The sequence below is a fragment of the Antrostomus carolinensis genome, unplaced genomic scaffold (genome assembly GCF_000700745.2).
Source record: "Antrostomus carolinensis isolate BGI_N321 unplaced genomic scaffold, ASM70074v2 scaffold1436, whole genome shotgun sequence".
In the NCBI taxonomy this organism is placed as follows: Eukaryota; Metazoa; Chordata; class Aves; order Caprimulgiformes; family Caprimulgidae; genus Antrostomus; species Antrostomus carolinensis.
Window position 1 is genome coordinate 13788 of NW_010319571.1, and position 19699 is coordinate 33486.

Consider the following 19699-nt stretch of genomic DNA (forward strand, 5'->3'; position numbering starts at 1 on the left):
TGGAGTTTCATACAGGCTGCCAGACAAAAATCTGATTATGAAACAGAGATGCATCGTTAGGGTTACGCTTATATACGTCAAGTATGGGGCACTTCACCCAACAGTTTGGAAATTGGAATTTACGAGGAAATTAGGACAGGAAAGGGGACAATTTTCAGTTTAAGAGAAACAAAGTCAAGATACAGCCACAGATGGCTATACAATACTGAAAAAATAAATGTTGTGCAATTACGAGGTAGGACAGCAAGATTGGAGCAGGCTATGGGTCATGAGTGAGTAGTAATCAAAAAGGAGCAAGTGTTCTGCAGGAAAATAAATGAGCAGACACAGTAGATGGAAGACATCCAAAAATTGAGTAGCTGAACAGATCTACAGGCCCACAGAGGGAGAGGAGAAGAGGAAATTGAAGAGTTGCTAACAAGGGGAAAAGGCAAGAAGAAAGAAAGAAGAAAGGATGGAAGGAAGAGGTGCTAACACTATCTCCCCATTCCTAATTTGAAGGGGGTATCCTTCAGTTCCTAGAAACAATGCAGTGTGATAAAAGTGTAAAAGAACAGATGTGGTTATCTCGAGTGAGCTGGCATGAGAGAAGTAGAAGAAACACTTACTTAATCCATGTTTCTACTTCAGGGCAAATAACACTTCTCCAAGAAACTTTTCTCCACCATTCCTTTTTTTTTTTTTTTTTGACAAACAATTTCAAGCAGGACAAATGCAATAGGTTACAATTGTTCAGAACCTAGTAGAGGTATTTTCAACTTCTGTTCCAGGGATCTGTACACTGCTTGCAGGGAGCACGCAAAAGCTAACTAAGAAAAGCAGGACTGCTCACAATATATTTAAATTCACTGTACAAGGTGGCCTGAATCTTCATTACAAAATGTTAGGGCCCACTAGAAGACTAAGAAACAGTCCTTTAGGAGAAACAAAGAATGAACTGACTTTTGGCTATAGACCATTCAGCAGTCAGTGTCCATCTTTACAGCTGAAGATCAACATGTCTCACTGCTGTATTTGTCCTGTATCCCCAACAGCATAACTTAGTGTTGGCACCACCACTGTCGTAGCATCTACTCTCATTCTGACTCCACTAGGGAATGAGAGAGTAATGGAAAGCCATTATAGTGAAAGCTCATGCTCTTTTCAGCCTTTACATAATAAAAGACTTACTAGTTACAGTACAACAGTTGCAAAAAGAAATATTCTTTTTCAATAGACTAGATTTGAAAAGAGTCTAGACCAAACAAAACCTAAAACTATAATGGATTAGCAATGGTCTAAAGATAAACACAAAATCCTTCTGAAATAAAAGTCAGGTGTGACTGTAAAAGCAGAATTTGGGCCACTGACCTTGCTGAACCACCATTATAGTATTTTCAAATTTGAATTTTAAATTCTCTTCAATATTTTCAAGTTATTTTAGCGGGTTCATGGCAGAATACAAATAAATTCTGTTTCCCAGTAACTGAATAGGAACCCAGATCATAACTCATCAACAAAGTATGAAAATTCCTCTCATCTGTTGTGATAGTTTAACTCAAAAACCAGGACATCTGTTCACTCAGCTCAATTTATCTTACTACTGTCATTTGTTTTCTCAATACCTTATTTTTCATGAATTTGGAATGACTACGGTACACCTCCATTTGCTTCATTTCCTCTTCACGTTCCTCTGTGCTCAGAGCTCCATTTGATTTCAACATCTGAATCTCCTCTTCCAAATCCCGGAGGCCACGCTCCATGGAAGAAATTTTTGAATCCTGAAAACAATTAGAAGAGACAGATGAAGATACACAGTTAGATGATTTGGTAACATGTCACTGGAGCAGAAAAAAGGGAAATAAATAGTTGGATATACACCTGCCCTTGAAATTTACACCTGAAGTTCCTACAGAAAGCAGTCTACACCTCTTTACAGAGCATCTGGCTGAGTGCTCAAATACTCAATTTTTCAATTTTTGGTACCTTTTAAGGAAGGCAAAAGTTTAGTACTAAAAGAAAACATGGCTAGGGGCATGGACCCAGTGTATGATGAATAAATAAAGCAACACATACAAAGGCTGCCTTATAATGCAAAGCCAGGATAAAACAGAGAAATTTAATTCTAATTGAATGAACAGCAAAATGTGACTGCAAGAGTGGCAAAAAAATGGGGTTTTGCTACTAGTAATTTAAGTGGAGTCACAAATGGAGAACATAAAAAAGGACCATAAGGAAAAGATGCAACAGTCTAGTTTTGAGAGGACAATCTAGTTTTGAGTGGATAAAGCAGCAGAGGATCCTTTAAGTATTCTGGCTTATATATATGTACCATTCAAAACATTTCCATGGTTAAAAATATACAACTGGAAAAAAAAATAAAAAATCAATGTACCATTATCCTCATAGTTTTACAGGAGGATGAGAGGTTTCCAATCTGCTTTGTTTACTGTTTATTTAGAAGTCTTCTGCGTTAGGAACAGCAAGAACAGATTCATACAGCACACAGAGCGTCATGCATACTCATGAACACAGACACCTTATGTATTTATGAATTGTAATCTCTTAAAGCAGTCTACTTGTTAAATTTAATTTCTCCAAAGTATTTCATCTTTCCTGAAATACAAGTAGGATTTGAAACTATCCTCCATTCTTTTACAGACCAACCCTTCATAATTTTTTTTTGTCTGGTAATCAAAGCACAACTGAAAAAAAGCATGGAAGATTTTCACATCAAGGTTTTCATTCATGAGATCAAGATTTTTCTAAAGGACCCTTATGAAGATCTAGTCAGATCTCCTGCTTAATTTTTGATACTGAAGTTAAAAATTGGTAAAGTGGACTACTGCAACAAAAAATTAGAGAGGTAGTAAGGTGAAGTGGTATGTTGTCATTTCCAATAGTATTTAGTTTCAGCACTCACATAATTTCCCAGAAATAATGGTGTTTCCCTTTTGATAGTAAAGATGGCTTATTGTTACCAGGTGGTCAATTAATTTTCATGACTATGGACCACAAAGATGACTATTAAAAGAAAGATGGTAAATGAAAAGCTCCAGAGTAGAAAAATGGGAAATGACTCTGGAAAATTATTCTGGAAAACATGGAGATGGAATGGAAAGAGTTGTAAGGAGAAAAAAGAAGGAAAAGAAAAGAAAAAGGTACAGCTAAAGAAGAAGGGAGAAAAGTAGAATATAAAAATGGAAGAGAATAGCTTGCAAAAATAGTTTCCAATCTTTTAACTGTATTTGTCCAAACCCTGTCTAATGCATTTTATGGACCACACAATATGAAATACGATTACACAAAGCTGTGCAAACCACACACTCCACTTGTGGCTCCTGAGCTCTTGGCAAATTGCCATTGTTCCATTAGACACTTGAGTTAATGCTTTAAGAGATCAATCACAAATTCATGTAGAAAAGTTAGGCTGATGATGGCAGAAAGACATCTTTCTAGCTATATGACCCATTGCTAATTGCAAATCGCTGATGTTGTTGACACACAGAACACAAGCAGCATTTCAAATGGTGATACTGTAAAAAGCAAATAACTCGTATCATTTTAAAAATCTACTAATCTATCATTCCCATCCTTGTAATCCAAGGGACTCTTGCTGAACTGAAAGAAATCTGTATAGGTTGGGCAGGCAGAAAGAAGGCAGGTTTTTCTTGTGTCATGAAGCAGCTCTGTCTCTTCACTGATCAATAATAAAAAATAAAATAAGAATAAAAAATAGTATAAAATAAATATATTTATTTTCAATTAGAAAACTGACAGAAGTATGGCATTCGCTAGAGTCACCTTTCACATGCAAACCCATCCTCCAGAGAACAAACTCTGCTGCTGCCTACATGCAATCATTTACCTTCATCTCGATAACAGTTTGCAGAGCCTTTGTCTTGGCTGTGTCAGGAGCATTTTCAAATCGACGATGGATCTCCTGTACCAGCAGAAAAGAAAGCAAGAGTTAGCCTTGTGGCATTTTGTCCTGCTTATCAAACACAAACAAAATTCTAGAAGCTTCTCTTTCCAATACACAGTGTAATTCAATATTGCTTTCTGATGTCACCAGTCCATACATTCTGCCTCACCATTCCTCGTACCAAAGAAAGGATGGGCGAAAGTTCACTCAACAAAATCTCCGTTAAAAAGGCACAATAGAAACTGCATCTTTGACTATCTACTGACTCAAACTGCTGAAATGACAGCTGAGTCTACTAAAACCCCATATCATCTGCCTGCTAAACTAATCTAAACTATTACTAGCTTCTCACAGAAGACATACACGTAATTCATTTGACTAGATGCTTACTGAAAACAATAATGATGTGGTTTCTCTTTCAACAACCTATAGGGTACAACTGCATTGATAACTCCTGTTTTCCAACTTTTTTATCCCAGAGTAGCAACATTTAACCATGCATGATGAAGAAGTTTTTCTACACTGGGTTTCAAACATAGTTGAAAGTACATGACTGGATAGCACATTGCTCTAGAAGCTCAGAGTACACAGACACGAGGACACAAAAGTGCCTTGATATTTCTGTTGGTCCAAATTCACTGAATCAGCAAGCTCCAGACTGCTTCCTAAAGAGCAACATGATAGAAAGCTCAAACAACTTGTTCTACTACCTATAGTCAGAGGTTTCAAACCGACAAGTGGGAATACAGGAGAAACACTATGTTATTTGTTCCACTTTTTCATTATTTGTCGTAAAATATTCTTGTCCTTACACCACACACTGATGTTAAATGTAGGAACGTGAATACTCTTAGAATGTTGATATTATATGACATAAAAAATACTTTGGTGCCCAAAGAATATCAACTGTGATACTAGTTAACCTAAAACCAAATTGGATATGTACACACACACACACAGTTTAGCCACCCACTCCCCTCAAACACCTAAAAAGACACCTCTTGTTCTCTCACTCCCTGCCCTTGGCCAAAGTCCTTCCCCAGCCTTCCTGGAGCCCCTTCAGGTACTGGGAGGCCACTAGAAGGTCTCCCTGGAGCCTTCTCTTCTCCAGGCTGAACAGCCCCAACTCTCTCAGCCTGTCCTCACAGCAGAGCTGCTCCAGCCCTCGCATCATCCTCGTGGCCTCCTCTGCACTGGCTCCAGTAGCTCCATGTCCTTGTGGTGTTGGTGGCCCCAGCACTGGAGGCAGCACTGCAGGTGGGGTCTGAGGAGAGCGGAGCAGAGGGGCAGAATCCCCTCCCTCCACCTGCTGCCCACGCTGCTCTTGATATTATAAAAAAGGATGGCTCTTACATAAATGTTTCATGTTTTTAATGTTTTTGTATTTTCAATGGTTCCTTTATTTTTAAAAAGATAACAAAAATGTAAAAAAAGCTACTGGTTCCCAAGTTTTGTGTAACATGCATGTTTTTCACTGTTAATTATTATTACTATTAAAAGTATGCTCCATATTTCTTTTTCAGTTTAACCATCAGGAACTTCTAGCCACCAGATATCATCACAAGATTGCCAAGAATACTGAAGAATGCTCTATTATCCAATTTCTGTTCCAAGTTTTATGTTTAATACCCCACTATTACAAGCTAGTAGAGTTTCTACAATTCTTCCTTATAAACAAGAAAAGCTTTAGGTGGAGGAACACCTTATGACTTGTTAGTGCTACCACTACAGCTATATCATGTCCACGTTGTGGACAAAAACAATACTGATATATTGAAGAGAGTTCAAAGAATGACTACAGGAACATAATTTGTCCTTAGGGAGAAAAAAAACCAAACAAACCACAAATAAAACAATAAACCAAAACCCAGAAATTATTGTGCAAATTGATAACAACTTTAAAGCACCTTCACAGGCAACAAAAATTCAAAATGGGTTGTTCTGTCCAAAAACCATTGAGATTCAATGACTGGAAAGTGAGGACTAGAAATGGAAGTTTTAAAAAGTGTGGTCACATTAACCAGAGTTGGGGTTGGTGCTTCATCACTATGAATTTCTAATTATGAATAGTTATTTTCCTTAAAAAAAAAAAAAAAACCCCGAAAAACAAACCAAAACCAAAACAAATAAACAAACTTCAAAATAGATAAGACACTGAAGGTGTGCATCGTATTACCTTACATCTGCCAAGTAGGGTTGCAAAGTAGCACAGTACCCCTATGAGAAACAATACTGTAATTTCCTGGGCAGCATAATTACATGGAACAGCTCATCAAATAGACTAAGAAGACTGAATATATAAAGAATAGCTGTGGTATGGTGCATTAAAATCACTGTCAAGAATGAAAAAGTCCGTGCTTTTTTCTTGACCAAGCAAGACCAATATAATTGAAAATCAGAGAGTATAGTTTAGAATCGAAAGAGACCTCAATACTGAGCAGTATCAGCACAATGTCTTTAAAATATTAATAAATGACACACATATGCATAATAGTGAAGGAAGGAATTCAGTCAGATCCTTTTCTCCCTTCACAACCTGGACAGATCATTCCCGTTGTTCCCTCGGTTACTCCCGCCTCTGATTCTGCACAGGATTTGGCAGAAATGTGAAGGTGCATTTTGAAGTGATGTTTTTACAGTGGAGTAGACTATGCGCTTAAAACAGCAACTTATTTTTCAGTAGCACCACGAGATAAGCACTTTCCAAAGCAAAAAAGGACGTGCCTTCCATTTCCTGCAGAACCAACACAATCAGACAGCGCATATTACACAAGAGAATAAGAAAAAATTGCTTTTTCATATATTATTTTTTTTAATTGACAAAAAAGATGATGTGATTAAAACCACAGTTGATTAAAACACAGCTGATTAAAAACACAGCTGTAATTCTGACTTTTTTTGATCATAAATGGCCTTCCCATGTCTTTATATGATCAAATATGATGTTCTGTGCAGGATCTTTGCATCATTCAGTGGACTAGACAGCTTTTGCTAACTAAAAAAATACTTGTTTTTATTCTCCAACATGTAGTCCACGTCTTAATATCATTCTTTCACAAAGTGACACATAAGACATTCCAAACTACAATGGTATCAAAAAAAGCAAAATGTATAAAGAATAAATTATGCAGGTTCTCAAGTTGCAATAACCACATTTCTCAAGTTTTGTTCTACAAAAGCTCTGCACGTTTTAAAATGACTTTTAGACAAATCATGTGATTCTAATAAAGACATAACGATGTAAATTATCTTGATTTAAATCACTTCTCCCTGCTATCCCCTTCTGAAAGGTCAAAAGAATGAAGCAGCAGCAGAAAAAGCAGAAACTTAATTTTTTTATACTCACCAGAAAGATGTCCCCTAGTATCATGGTAGTAAGAGTTCCAGTTACTGAATAAATCTATTTACTCCAGCAAACCAAAAACTCTCTAAAAATGTGTGTCATTTACGTTGCAACATCTTGAAACAGGACAACAGTGTTCTTTGAGATAACTCTAATTGCTCCAATTAAAGTTTCTCAATCCTTCTCCAAGCCCGGAGCAGAAAAGGGTAAGAATTTTAACACACGCATGGAAAAATAATTTCTTTACAAAACTTGTCACAGTTAATTAAAAACTGTTCAGATAAGGAAGACATTGGGCACTTTCCAGCAGCGCTCCGATGGTACGGCTACGTGGCAGATGTATCCTTTCTCACTGAGCTCCTTGCTGGTGCTCTTTGGCCATCACAGAATCAAGTCTGATAACTTGACAACCGTGTCCTGGGCTGCACCCAGAGCAGCGTGGGCAGCAGGTGGAAAGAGGGGATTCTGCCCCTCTGCTCCGCTCTCATAAGACCCCACCTGGAATACTGCATCCAGTTCTGGAGCCCCCATCACAAGAGAGACATAGACCTACCTGAGCCAGTGCAGAGGAGGCCACGAGGATGATGCGAGGGCTGGAGCAGCTCTGCTGTGAGGACAGGCTGAGAGAGTGGGGGCTGTTCAGCCTGGAGAAGAGAAGGCTCCGGGGAGCCCTTCTAGTGGCCTCCCAGTACCTGAAGGGGCTACAAGAAAGCTGGGGAAGGACTTTTCATAAGGGCAGTTAATGACAAAACAAGGGGAAATGGGTTTAAATTGAAAGAGGGGAGGTTTAGATTAGATATTAGGAAGAAGTTCTTCACTGTGAGGGTGATGAGACAGTGTCCCAGGTTGCCCAGGGAAGCTGTGGCTGCTCCTCCCTGGAAGTGTTCTCGGCCAGGTTGGATGAGGCTTTGAGCAACCTGGTCTAGTGGAAGGTGTCCCTGCTGCTGGCAGGGGGGTTGGAACTGGAGGAGCTTTAAGGTCCCTTCCCACCCAAACCAGTCTGGGATTCTATGATAATCTAAAGTTAAGTCAGGTATATGTATATTATAGGGTAGTGTGCCCGCTCGCTGCTCTGCCAGACATCTACCCTAAGTGGAGATAGAATAAAGATTTTGCTCGCAGAAATTTGGTGTTACTTCCTAAAATAAAGTGAGCACTGTTGGATTCAAAATAGCCACAAGCAGGGATAAGCTCTTGTAATAAAGCCATACTGGATAACCAGGGTACAGCTCACAAGAGAGACTTTGTGTGGTTGCCATTTCAACAAACACTGCAGAGGAAAAGAAATAATAGCTTTTTCTGCCCTAGCCTCTTCCCTCAAGTTCATTGTAAATGAGTGTCCTCATGAATGACCCACTGCAGCAACTGCTTTACATACAAAACCACCCTTTATGTGTTAAGCACTACAGCCCTAACTCCTTCATTCACTTTTGCACTCGGCTCTATTAAAAATCCATCTCGTTTGAATAGGCCCAATTATTTAAAAAAAAAATAAATTAAAAAAATCAAAACTGGAATTTACTACCCAACACAATTTTTGTGACACAGTGTGAAGCTACAGTTGGTTTCCTCGTTGCACGCCACTGTAACGTGCAAATCTTGAGCCTACAACCGAGTCTGGTTGGTTCAGACTTTTATCTAGATGTATCAAGCATTTATCTAGAACGTTTCTTCTTTAACTGAGTCTTGAAGAAACGTTCTAGATAAAGAGCCTTCTTTCTGATTCTGAACAAAATGCTGTAGTCAACCATCTGTCCCAGACCCGTATTCACGCTTCAGGAATAACTGTCTAATTTCTGTCTATCAAATCAAGTGGCTCCTTCATTCTTTATGAGGAACTGACGAGTGGTGTCTCTCAAGGTTCAGTATTGGGACTGGTGCTCTTCAACATCTTTGTCAGTGACATGGACAGTGGGATTGAGTGCACCCTCAGCAAGTTTGAAGTGTTCTCGGCCAGGTTGGATGAGGCTTTGAGCAACCTGGTCTAGTGGAAGGTGTCCCTGCTGCTGGCAGGGGGGTTGGGACTGGATGAGCTTTAAGGTCCCTTCCAACCCAAACCAGTCTGGGATTCTATGAACTATGTGTCCGTTCTATGCCACTGATCTTTCAATGAACACCTCACCCCATCTTCAGTACCCGCTTAGCCTCAAAGTTTGAACCAACCACTCCTTTTACCCAAGAGAATGCTACAGCCACCAGACTACAGTTTAACTTAAAGGGAGACTTGGTTTTGACTTTTTGCTGAAGGTATTTACAACAGCCACGTACAGCCCAGCACAAGTTACCCACAGGACTTACACATCCTTCATTGTAAATACGTGGTAAAACTGGTGAGGAGGAAGAAGAGAATTAACACTGTGCATGACTTCTACTGCATCTTTTCAGGAAAAGTCAATGGTTAGGGCCATGTGTATCATCAGGACTGCTGTGAACAAAGATGTTTTGGGCTTGCAGAATATGTATGTCTAGTAGCAGCCCTGAGGCAAACAGGTCATCAGATTAACTCCTGTTGTAAAGCCTGTGCTGATATCCTTTGTGAAGGAGTAAGAAAATGGGAGGACACTGCTCAAGTTCTCTGGCAAATATCTGACAATAATACACAATGAGCAGCTTCTTTTTGCTGCCCTGGGTAGAACCAATACACACGGTTTTGTTTTTATCCTTTCTTCTTCTCAGATGAGAAATTTGGCCTAAACTTTTTTCTCCAAGAACTCTCAAGAAGTTACCTCTTTATTTACCTCTGTGATGCTAGAAGTGTATGATTTCAGTTCCTTCTCCAAATATATATTCCTAAAGACAGATAATAATGAACAATTCCAAAGGGAAAGCTTTAACCAAGTTAGTATAATGATGTTGGACTGTCCTTACAAATTATAGTTTGCCCAAAGTATTCCAAGTGTCTAGAACACCAGAAGTGGATACAACCACATCATATTCTGCCATAAACTGCCCTGATATTTGGTGTAACTACTCTGTGGAGCTGAGGAAAACATATTTCTACTCAGTGCATCTAGCATTTTAGGGGCCAGGAGCAAGGGGGTTGTCAAAAAGAGCACAGGAGGCTTTGTTATCTGTAGAGCTACGTGCTGTCACTGCCATCACTGATAATTCTGCAACAGGTGAGTCTGGAACAATGTGGAGGCAGTTAATAAAACTTGGGGGCTATTCTGGAAGCTGGAGTCCAGCTGCTGGATTTTGTCAAGTATTTCTTGCTGGTATGATAATAATCTTGTTTCTGAAAGCTAAGTCTAGAATACCAACAGTAATATGAATAATTTTCACTAAGACTTAAGAAAGGGGTATTCAAAATAGCAAGCCATCTTTTTATAAGCTATGACGTTTAAGCTTGTTTTCTAGGGTAGAGGAATGTGATGCAGCCACGCTGTCATCTGCTGAAGTCAGGGCATCCAGATCAATGTTGTGTTCAGATGTTCAATGAGGCATTTAATTTTTCATTATTTCGTGTTAATGAGCAACTGTCCTCTGTATTAGAAAGTTGCCAAATACATTCTGTGTTGGATACAGGATCTTTCCCATGGAATTGTATGGAAAATTTGTTTGAGTTCCCTGGAATTCAGGATATTTTGGAAAAGCCCAAAACAGTCAAATTGCTTATGGAGATACCTCTCACTATCTGCTGAAGAATCCACTTGATAACCTGGGTATAGGAAACTGAGACTGCTTTCTGGGAGATGATCAAAGATACGCAGTGTCTTCTATATGAAGAACAATTAAGTAGCATTGGACTCTTAAGGCTGGAAAAAGAGAGAACTTGGAAGGGATATGACATCTCTAAAATGATGAGTGGCACAGAGTCTCAGTAGCAATCATCTGTCCCCTAAGTCTTCCAGAGCAAAAGGCTGTCAATGAAGCTACAGGGAGACAGGTACAAACTCAAAAGAAATGAGGCAGGTTCTTCCTGCAACAGAGAGAGAGAAGGCCTGTAGAACCACCTACCAAATGATGCTACAGCTGCAAAAGTTTACATGGGCTCAAGAAGACAGTGACCAGGTGCACTTGGACAGCAGATCCACAGAGGACAGACAAGCCTGAGCTCAGTTAGCTCAGATCTCAAGGACAACACACCGGTGCTAACAAAACCCTTCTTGATGTGACCCAGTTCCCTAAGAAGATATTTTGGCATCTCTGCACATGGCACCAGGTTTCCAGGGTTACCGGGATGCTTTAAGGCTGGATCCCACATCATATCAATGGCTTGGGCTACAAATTACAGCATACCCTGCTTACCTTGGTCAATGCCTTAGAGCTGAGTGGGCAGCAAGGAGTAATTAATTTTAAAATGTTAAATAGCATTTGCACTTTCAAAGTCAGTAAGTCATCTCTACCTTTCTCCAGGAAATCTTCTACCCTAAAGGCCAGGATTTAAATGATTGGTGATTTCCACATATGTCTGAATGAAACAAGAATTCTCATCTCTCAACATCTACTCATCAATAGCAGAAACAAAAGTAACCACATTCCTAAAAAATTACACAGCTCCTGCCAGCTTTTCATTTATGTTGCTGGACTTAAAGCAGAAACAAATGGAAGCCATTTGGGGCTCTTCCTGAAATAGATACAAGAATTGGAACAGAATTATCATTGGTTGCTAAATAAAGGAAAAACTGTAGTGCAGAAACTCTGGAATCATATTATCTTCACTCCAGACACTCAAGAGATTACTGCTCTAAAAAAAATAAATCTGGCCTAAATCTGGCTCAGAAATGCAATGGGCTCTAGGCTTTCTTATATAAAAGCTTGCAAGAGCACAAGTACAATGGGTCAGGCCACGGAAAACATATGAATAAGAGGCATTAAGAAGTATTTATGTGCTGCAAACACTCATCTCGAAAACCTCGGTGACAGACCTTGTTTCCCTGGCTTATTAGAGAGGGAGCTTCAACCTTGTGTATGCATCAGGCTTTCAAGAAAATGTTGAACTACAAAGTAGACGTACAATCCCCAAAGCAGGTGATTAGATTCAGACACACACATATTACACACCTCTGTAGAGCTATCAATTCATGCATCCAACCTACAGCTGCACGTAAAATAACCTTTAGAGAACATCTTATCGTCAGTGAATATTCGCGTACACATACATACCTGCGTGTGCACACAACACATGCTGAATTACTGGCCTTTTAGAAGTTAGTATTAGAATACTTCAGGAGGCTGGTTGACAAGAGGGAAATGCATTTAACAATATCGAGATATTTAATGACACTGGCTACACAACAACTCAGCTGTTTGCCTTTATTCTTCTAAGACACTTATATGAAGCCTGTATTTTACTAAAATTAGTTCAGGGTGATCAATAGAGAAACACGCCTGCCATTTTGCTCCTCTGAGGTGTAATACAAATAAACCACTGTTTTTCCTTCTTTGTTTTCAGAGGGATGGGGGGAAGGGGTTACTATGTGTGCAGCAGTGTCCCTTTAAGTAATCTTTTTTTTGGCTGTGCATCCAGGGCAGCTAATAGTTTTATCAAATACCCTTCACAGCAAGACGACTGTTTCCATGGAAACTGTAGAGCAATCATCCATTACTCCTGCAAAGATTTCTCTCAGCTCTCTCCTAAATACAGGTAGCTACTTCCTTGCAAACTAAAATAGAACGGAAGAATGGATTTTACAGTCTGTGTGACAATTCACCTCCGGAGCTGCACAGGGAGGCTGCGGGGAAAGCGAGGCCTGGAGCACAGAACTCCAGAAAGCACACACCAGGAAACCATAAAGAAGTTTTAAAACAACAGGGACAAATCTGCAATGTAAAATACAGCTTTCAGAGAGGATGGCAGATTCATTCCTCACGGCTGTGAGATGGAGATGAACCCAGAGCTTGGTCACTTACCTCTCTCAGCATGTTGTTTTCTTTTTCCTTCTGTTCGAGAAGGCTCTCCAAGTGGTGCACGTGCATCTCTGCCTCAGCCAACCGTCTTGTTCGCTCATGATCTTCCTCAGTAGCTTTTGCTGACAGACCTTTACTCTGCAGCATCTCCAGCAGCTTTTTGATGGACTCATCACGTGCATTTAAGGTCTGTTTCTGCGTCTCAATACGCAGTTCCATCTCTTCTAAGGTTTTCCGTAGCAGGAAGAGTTCCTTGGCCTGGCGTTCGTGCTCTGCGTGAAGTCGCTGGAAGTTTTCCTCTGTCAGCTCTGCCACAAAGGGCTCACTGGTTCTAGTGGTGCTGTCCTGTTGGAACAGCTGGTTCAGGTCCCGTTGGATCCGAAGCTCGTCTTGGAGGGCCTGGATAGTCATCTGCATATGCTAAAAGAATAAATAAATAAATAAAATCAAGAGGATTTCCTCCACTGGGGAAATAAAAGAGAACAGTACAAGCCACATCATTCATCCTGAACTACCAACCGAGAGGAAACCACAATATCGACAGACCAACATTGATTTTGGAAAGCAGAATTGAGGTGGAACTGGATTATACCACAGAAATTTCAAGTCCCTCCTTCTGTGCCTGGTAGTAGTTGTTTCACACTGGAAACCTCTTACATGGATGACTCTCCCACTTCCACCAGCTTGAGTGAGTCACTATTTGAAATGGAAAAATCTCAGTAGGCATTTGTCAACAAGCTCAGAGCTTCATTTTTATTTTTTTCCCCAAATGTTTGCCTACCCTATAGAAGAATCCTGCATAAGAAGTCTTAGACTAGAATTATGATCTTGACAAAGCACAGGGACATGTTACTATTAGAATTTACATACCATCTAATAAAATGTAATCAGCCAGGAAGGTTCACAAGGTCTTCAGGACTAACACTACACGCAGCACAGATTTCCCTGTTGACTTACAGAAGAAACTTCAAATGGATCAAAACTTCACCTGGCTGAAAACCAGCCCCATCAAAAACAAACAAAACATCTTTCCAGCCACATCTCTGATCCAGTTGATGGTGTGACTATACCAATGCTGATCCTGGTGCAAAGTAGAAGTGGGCATGTGTAGTCAAGGAGCTGGTGGAGAAGAAAACCGAACCAACCTTTATGGTATCATCATAAACTGAAATCAGCTTAAATGTGAAGCTTCATGTGCACCTCGAGTGCTGGGTTCAGTGTTGGGTCCCTGAGTCCAAGAAGGACATGGAGGTGCTGGAGCGTGTCCAGAGAAGGGAACGGAGCTGGGGAAGGGTCTGGAGCACAAGTGTGCTGAGTTCCCTTGTGGCTGAGGGAACTGGGGGTGTTGAGCCTGGAGAAAAGGAGGCTGAGGGGAGACCTTGTGGCTCTGTGCAAGTCCCTTGGAGGAGGGTGGAGAGAGGTGGGGGTGGGTCTGTTCAACCAAGGCCCAAGGGACAGGACAAGAGGAAATGGGCTCCAGTTGTGGCCAGGGCAGTTGAGATGGGATGTGAGGAAGAATTTCTTTGCTGAAAGGGTTCTGAGGCATTGGAAGGGGTTGCCCAGGGCAGTGGTGGAGTCCCCATCCCTGGAGGGATTTAAAAGACGGGTAGATGAGGTGCTCAGAGATCTGGTTTAGTAGTGGACAGGTATGGTTGAACTTGATGATCTGAAAGGTCTTTTCCAACCAAACAATTTATGATTCTATGAACAGGTTTGCCTCATCTGCACCTATACAACATCGATAAATTCAGTAGGACTACAACAGCAGTAGTGAGAGAATGTCCTTAAATTTCATTAAACAATAACCTCACCAGATAAAACTTCACAATTCCACACATGAGTTAATTCCATTTGTATTTGAGAAGCCCTACTTATCCACAGCCCAGCTGTGTGTTGTTCCTCCAACTAACCACCAAATTCCCACATGCTTCCACCTGCCTCTCCACATGCTGCCACCTCAGCATTTCCTTTCTCTGAGGCGAGAAAAGAGCTTCTTCTGAACAACCGCATCATCTATTAAATGAAATTACTTCCCCTACTCAGTGTTGTCTCGGAATCAAACTTGGGTTATTTATAAATATCAGTGGACTAAATCACCACAACCAAACTCCCACATTTTTATCATTTGGTCTGCTGTGAAATCTCATTTCAGGTTACAGAGGCAAAAACTGTGTCTCAGACCCACAGCAATTAACTCCTCCAAAGTTGGAAAAGCCTCCATGCAATTTTTGGGATCAAAGAACCAAAATCTACTATATGATTCAGAAACATGATATGAAATAAAATTTAATACCAGTGACAAACAGTATTTATCAGTATCCATCAGTCTGTTAAGTAAGGACAAGAGAGCTTGGAATATCCGACATAAATGGTCAGCAACTGCCTTGAATTCAGTTTCCCAGGAAAAATGAAGAGGTGGGGCGAGAGGAAGGGTTAGCAACGAGCTTCTGAATTACTATCATTGTTCTCTGAATTGCTCAGCTGAGAACAAACTTCATTATGTGCAAGGTAACTGGAAAATATGCCATAGAAAATTATTCTATGCTTTTGACACCCACTCCTTCCCAACATGCAAGCCCTATGCAAAATGGGTTCTCTTCTCTGCTTTCCAAAATTTTTTTATGATTTTCAGAATAATCCAGCGATACCCTTTATTAGTTGGCACCAGAAATAAACTTCTTCAGTTAACACAGCTCCTCTTCTGTATCATTTCAAAGAAAACATCCTTTTCCCTCTGAAGGAGCAGGCAAGTCTTACCAGTTTCTCATCCATTTCTTACACTTCACTTTTTAAATCAGTGAGTATCCCAGAAAGGCAAAAATACTTTCCAAGTTCACGTGATTCTAGCCACTGCTGCTCAATCCTATTTCTAGGACCTGACTAGAGACCTCTATCAAACTTGAAAAATACTGTTGAAATTGTCTTATCTAGAAATAAACAAGTAAAAATACTTGTAATACGACCGAGCTTCGTTATGTCATACTCTGCTGAATAAGTACCCATCATGCTTTTCTTAAATAGCTTAATAAAGGTAACATAATTAAAGTCAAAGCAATTATGTTGAACCTGTACTTTGCTTGAAGCTTATTGCTCTTATTTCAGACCTGGAGGATTCCCTGCTTTTTCAAGTAATGAAAATTGGTCTACAAGCATCGTTATGTATTATAACTACACCTGCAAATCACAGATATTTTTGTGAGTGCAGCTCTCTAGTAAGTCACTTGCTTCTTACGCCTCATGTACTTGTCTCTTGACAGAGCTAAGTCCCTTCAGGCCCACCTCAAATGTCAATCCTAAAAGGGCAGGATGTAAATACAACCTCTTACCAGGTGTTCCTCTGTATTATTTCCATGGGAAAATTTAAAGTTTGTTAACTGGGCTCTATGCAGGGACAGAGTTGGCCTTTCATAGAATCATTTGGTTGGAAAAGACCCTTGAGATAGAGTCCAACCATACATGTCCACCACTAAATCATATCTCTGAGCAGCTCAACTACCTGTCTTTTAAATCCTTCCAGGGATGGGGACTCCACCACTTCCCTAGGTAGACCCTTCCAATGCCTGAGAACCCTTCCAGTAAATAATTTTTTCCTGATATCCAATCTGAACCTCCCTTGCTTTTATCCAGCAGCACAAAATTTACATCTGGAAATAGCAGAATTCATAGAATCATAGAATGGTTTGGATAGGAAGGGACCTTAAAGATCATCCAGTTCCAACCCCCCTGCCAGCAGCAGGGACACCTTCCACTAGACCAGGTTGCTCAAAGCCTCATCCAACCTGGCCACAAACACTTCCAGGGAGGAGCAGCCACAGCTTCTCTGGACAACCTGGGACACTGGCTCACCACCCTCACAGTGAAATTCAATTATTTGAATTCAGTGAATTCAATCTTTGACTCCACCTAACAGGATTCAATTTCACATTTCCCACACCTTGGTAGATTGGTGAGATGAGTTTCCATCCTACAGGATGACTACAGCCAACGCTGCTGAAGTTCCTTATCTGTGGTTCCCAAACAGTCCTGTTGTTGCAGTCTCCGGATAACATGACGTACCTGTTGCTATGCTGGTGAGTTTGGGAGCCTTGCTCCAGGCAGCTCTTTTCATCTCTCTCTGTTGAAGTTTTTTTCCATTTTGCATGAAATATTTAAAGATTCAGTAAGTCTGACAGAAAATACTAAAGAGAGCACAGCTTCATATTCTAATTGGTAGAACACATAAGAAAAGAAAGGCCTGAATAGCAATACTTCCAATTAATTTAAATGTTTATCATCTTACCATTCCAAGGGAAGTGGGGGACGTGCATCTTCACATACTCAGACAGAAAAAGGAATTTAATTGATACTCTACAGCCAAGACCTGTATTCTAACCCTACATTTTAGATCAAAAGGAGGCAGCCATTGCTACTAGCATGATTTTGAAAGAAAGAATTAAATTGTGACATGCTTTTTAAAGAAAGGATTTCCACACTCATCTTTGCAGGACAGAGCTTGATCTACCAAGCTACGGCGTTGAAGATTCCAATTTGTGTTTGTCCATTTCTTTTTGGTTGCCTGATTTAGGCTATTCACACTGCAGATCCTGTCTCTGTAACTCCTGTAATCAGACACCCAACTCATCCCATACTTTATTCAAGAAGTCTAAATGCCTAAATTAGAACTGTGAGCTCTGCAACAGAAGCAAGGCACCCAGGCACCGAACATTTCTGTAGTTAAGTTCTCCTTAATCGCCTGGATTTAAATTCTAAGTAGGTTAACCAGGGAAATTACTTTCATTTTTTGAATTCCAAGAAAAAATTCAGTACGTTCAAGAGATGCCTGTCCATAATCAGCAAAAAGGAAGAGAAGAACATACCCATTCCCAGCGACAAGGAAAAACACAACATGCAATTATATGACACTGTGTCCTAGAAATGTGTCACAACGAGGCAGGAAACATCGTTACACTCTGCAAAACTCAACAACTTCAAAAAAATTCTCCTTTTGCACTCGGAGAACATTGAAGACTCATATTCATAAGCAAGAAAATATGGAGTGATGAAAAGGATGGGGGGAAAAAGAGAGAGATCCTACTAGAATATTTAGTGGTGTGTTAGAAAAGCTTCATCTTGGGAGATAAAGGTTCAAACTCTTACTCATCATCTTCATATATCCCAAATGAGGTTCTAGTCAGTAGACAAGAAGCTGTTCTTGGATGGATCTCTAACAAGATATTCTTACAGAAGGGACTGGGAGAGACTCTGCTTTGTGTAAATATCTGAATATTAACTGACTTAGGAATTTAAAGGAATTTTTCTTTGCTTGAATTAGCCAAGAGGCCCCTCAGCATATCCCAGTGAACACTTCTGACCAAGTCTATATCCTGCTCAGCATCTCATCTCACTCTTCTCTAACTTTTAATCACAAGTTCCACCCCAAGGGGGAAGAAATTTTTTCCTAACAAAAGCTTTGCTGAAATCAATAGATTCAATAAAAGTTGCTTATAAAAAATATTATTGACAAAAGTAGCTCCTGAGAATTTCCTGATCACTTCTGCGGTTAACCCACAATGCCAGCACATCCTGTGCTGAATGACAGCTTTATGCTGTACATGTATTTGGCAGCTTTCTGCAAATCTGCTCAGTGATCAAGCTGTTCTTCATGTAGAAAACAGTAAGTGTTTGGAAAGACATAGGAAAGGTTTCAATTTTTTATAACATATCACGTATTTCTGTATTTATTTTTCAGGATCCAACCCAGGGATAAAGAAAAATAAAGAGACAGAGGTAATGTGTTAATTGACCAAAAACTAGGTTCCTCAAGATGACAGTTTACAGCTCATCTTTTATTCAGCCAACTATTTTTTTAAAGTTGGGAAAAAGAGACAAGCTTTCAGCTACAAAAGCCTTTCCAGGTTTGAAATAGATGTAGTACCTACAAACACTGCCTTACTTTAATCTTTAGTAGCACTGAGGTCATGATGATCTACTTTGGACAAGGGGCAATGGGCACAAAATGGAACACCAGAAGTTCCAGACAAACTGAAGGAAAAACTTCTTTCCTGTGAGGGTGCCGGAGCCCTGGGACAGGCTGCCCAGAGAGGGTGTGGAGTCTCCATCTCTGGAGATGTTCAAACCCACCTGGACACTTTCCTGTGCAACCTGATGTAGGGAACCTGCTTTGGCAGGGGGGTTGGACTGGATGATCTCCTGAGGTCCCTTCCAACCCCACCAGTCTGGGATATAATAATTATGATATATTTTACATCAGAGGGACAATTCAGTAAGGTCTACCCTCAAATGTACATCATCAGAGAACTTACAGGTGCTTTTCTTGCCAGCAAATCCGCGTGCACAATCACAAACTTTTGCATTATGACGATTCCTCTCACGACCTTCACAATGAAAAGTGTTTCAAACATTTGTAAGAGGATGAACAACATTAAGCTCAAAAGAGATCACATGTCAAATGTTAGAATAGGATTTGGTCACTATGGGAAATCTTTCTCTCCCATTCTCAAAGAGTTAATGTTTTGGCAGCGTTCCTGGGAAGTAGATTCTGCTGAATGCAGGGCAGAAGCAAAGGTCTGGCTGGCTGAGAGAGTCCCCGCTGACATTCAGCT

General features: G+C 40.2%; 1 protein-coding gene across 1 annotated transcript in view; it reads right to left on the bottom strand.

Moving 5' to 3' along the window:
- LOC104525954 (ELKS/Rab6-interacting/CAST family member 1) overlaps nucleotides 1-19450 on the bottom strand; it is a gene marked incomplete at its 3' end in the record, with an annotated part of 30839 nt that extends 11389 nt beyond the window's left edge. The window contains exons 1-4 of the mRNA XM_010169260.1: nucleotides 19400-19450; nucleotides 13101-13517; nucleotides 3848-3922; nucleotides 1605-1760 (exon numbers count right to left, since the gene is read on the bottom strand). Of these exons, the coding sequence (XP_010167562.1) occupies nucleotides 1605-1760; nucleotides 3848-3922; nucleotides 13101-13517; nucleotides 19400-19450 (699 nt within the window). The remainder of the gene's footprint in view (nucleotides 1-1604; nucleotides 1761-3847; nucleotides 3923-13100; nucleotides 13518-19399) is intronic.
- Between the last annotated feature and the right edge of the window lie 249 nt (nucleotides 19451-19699).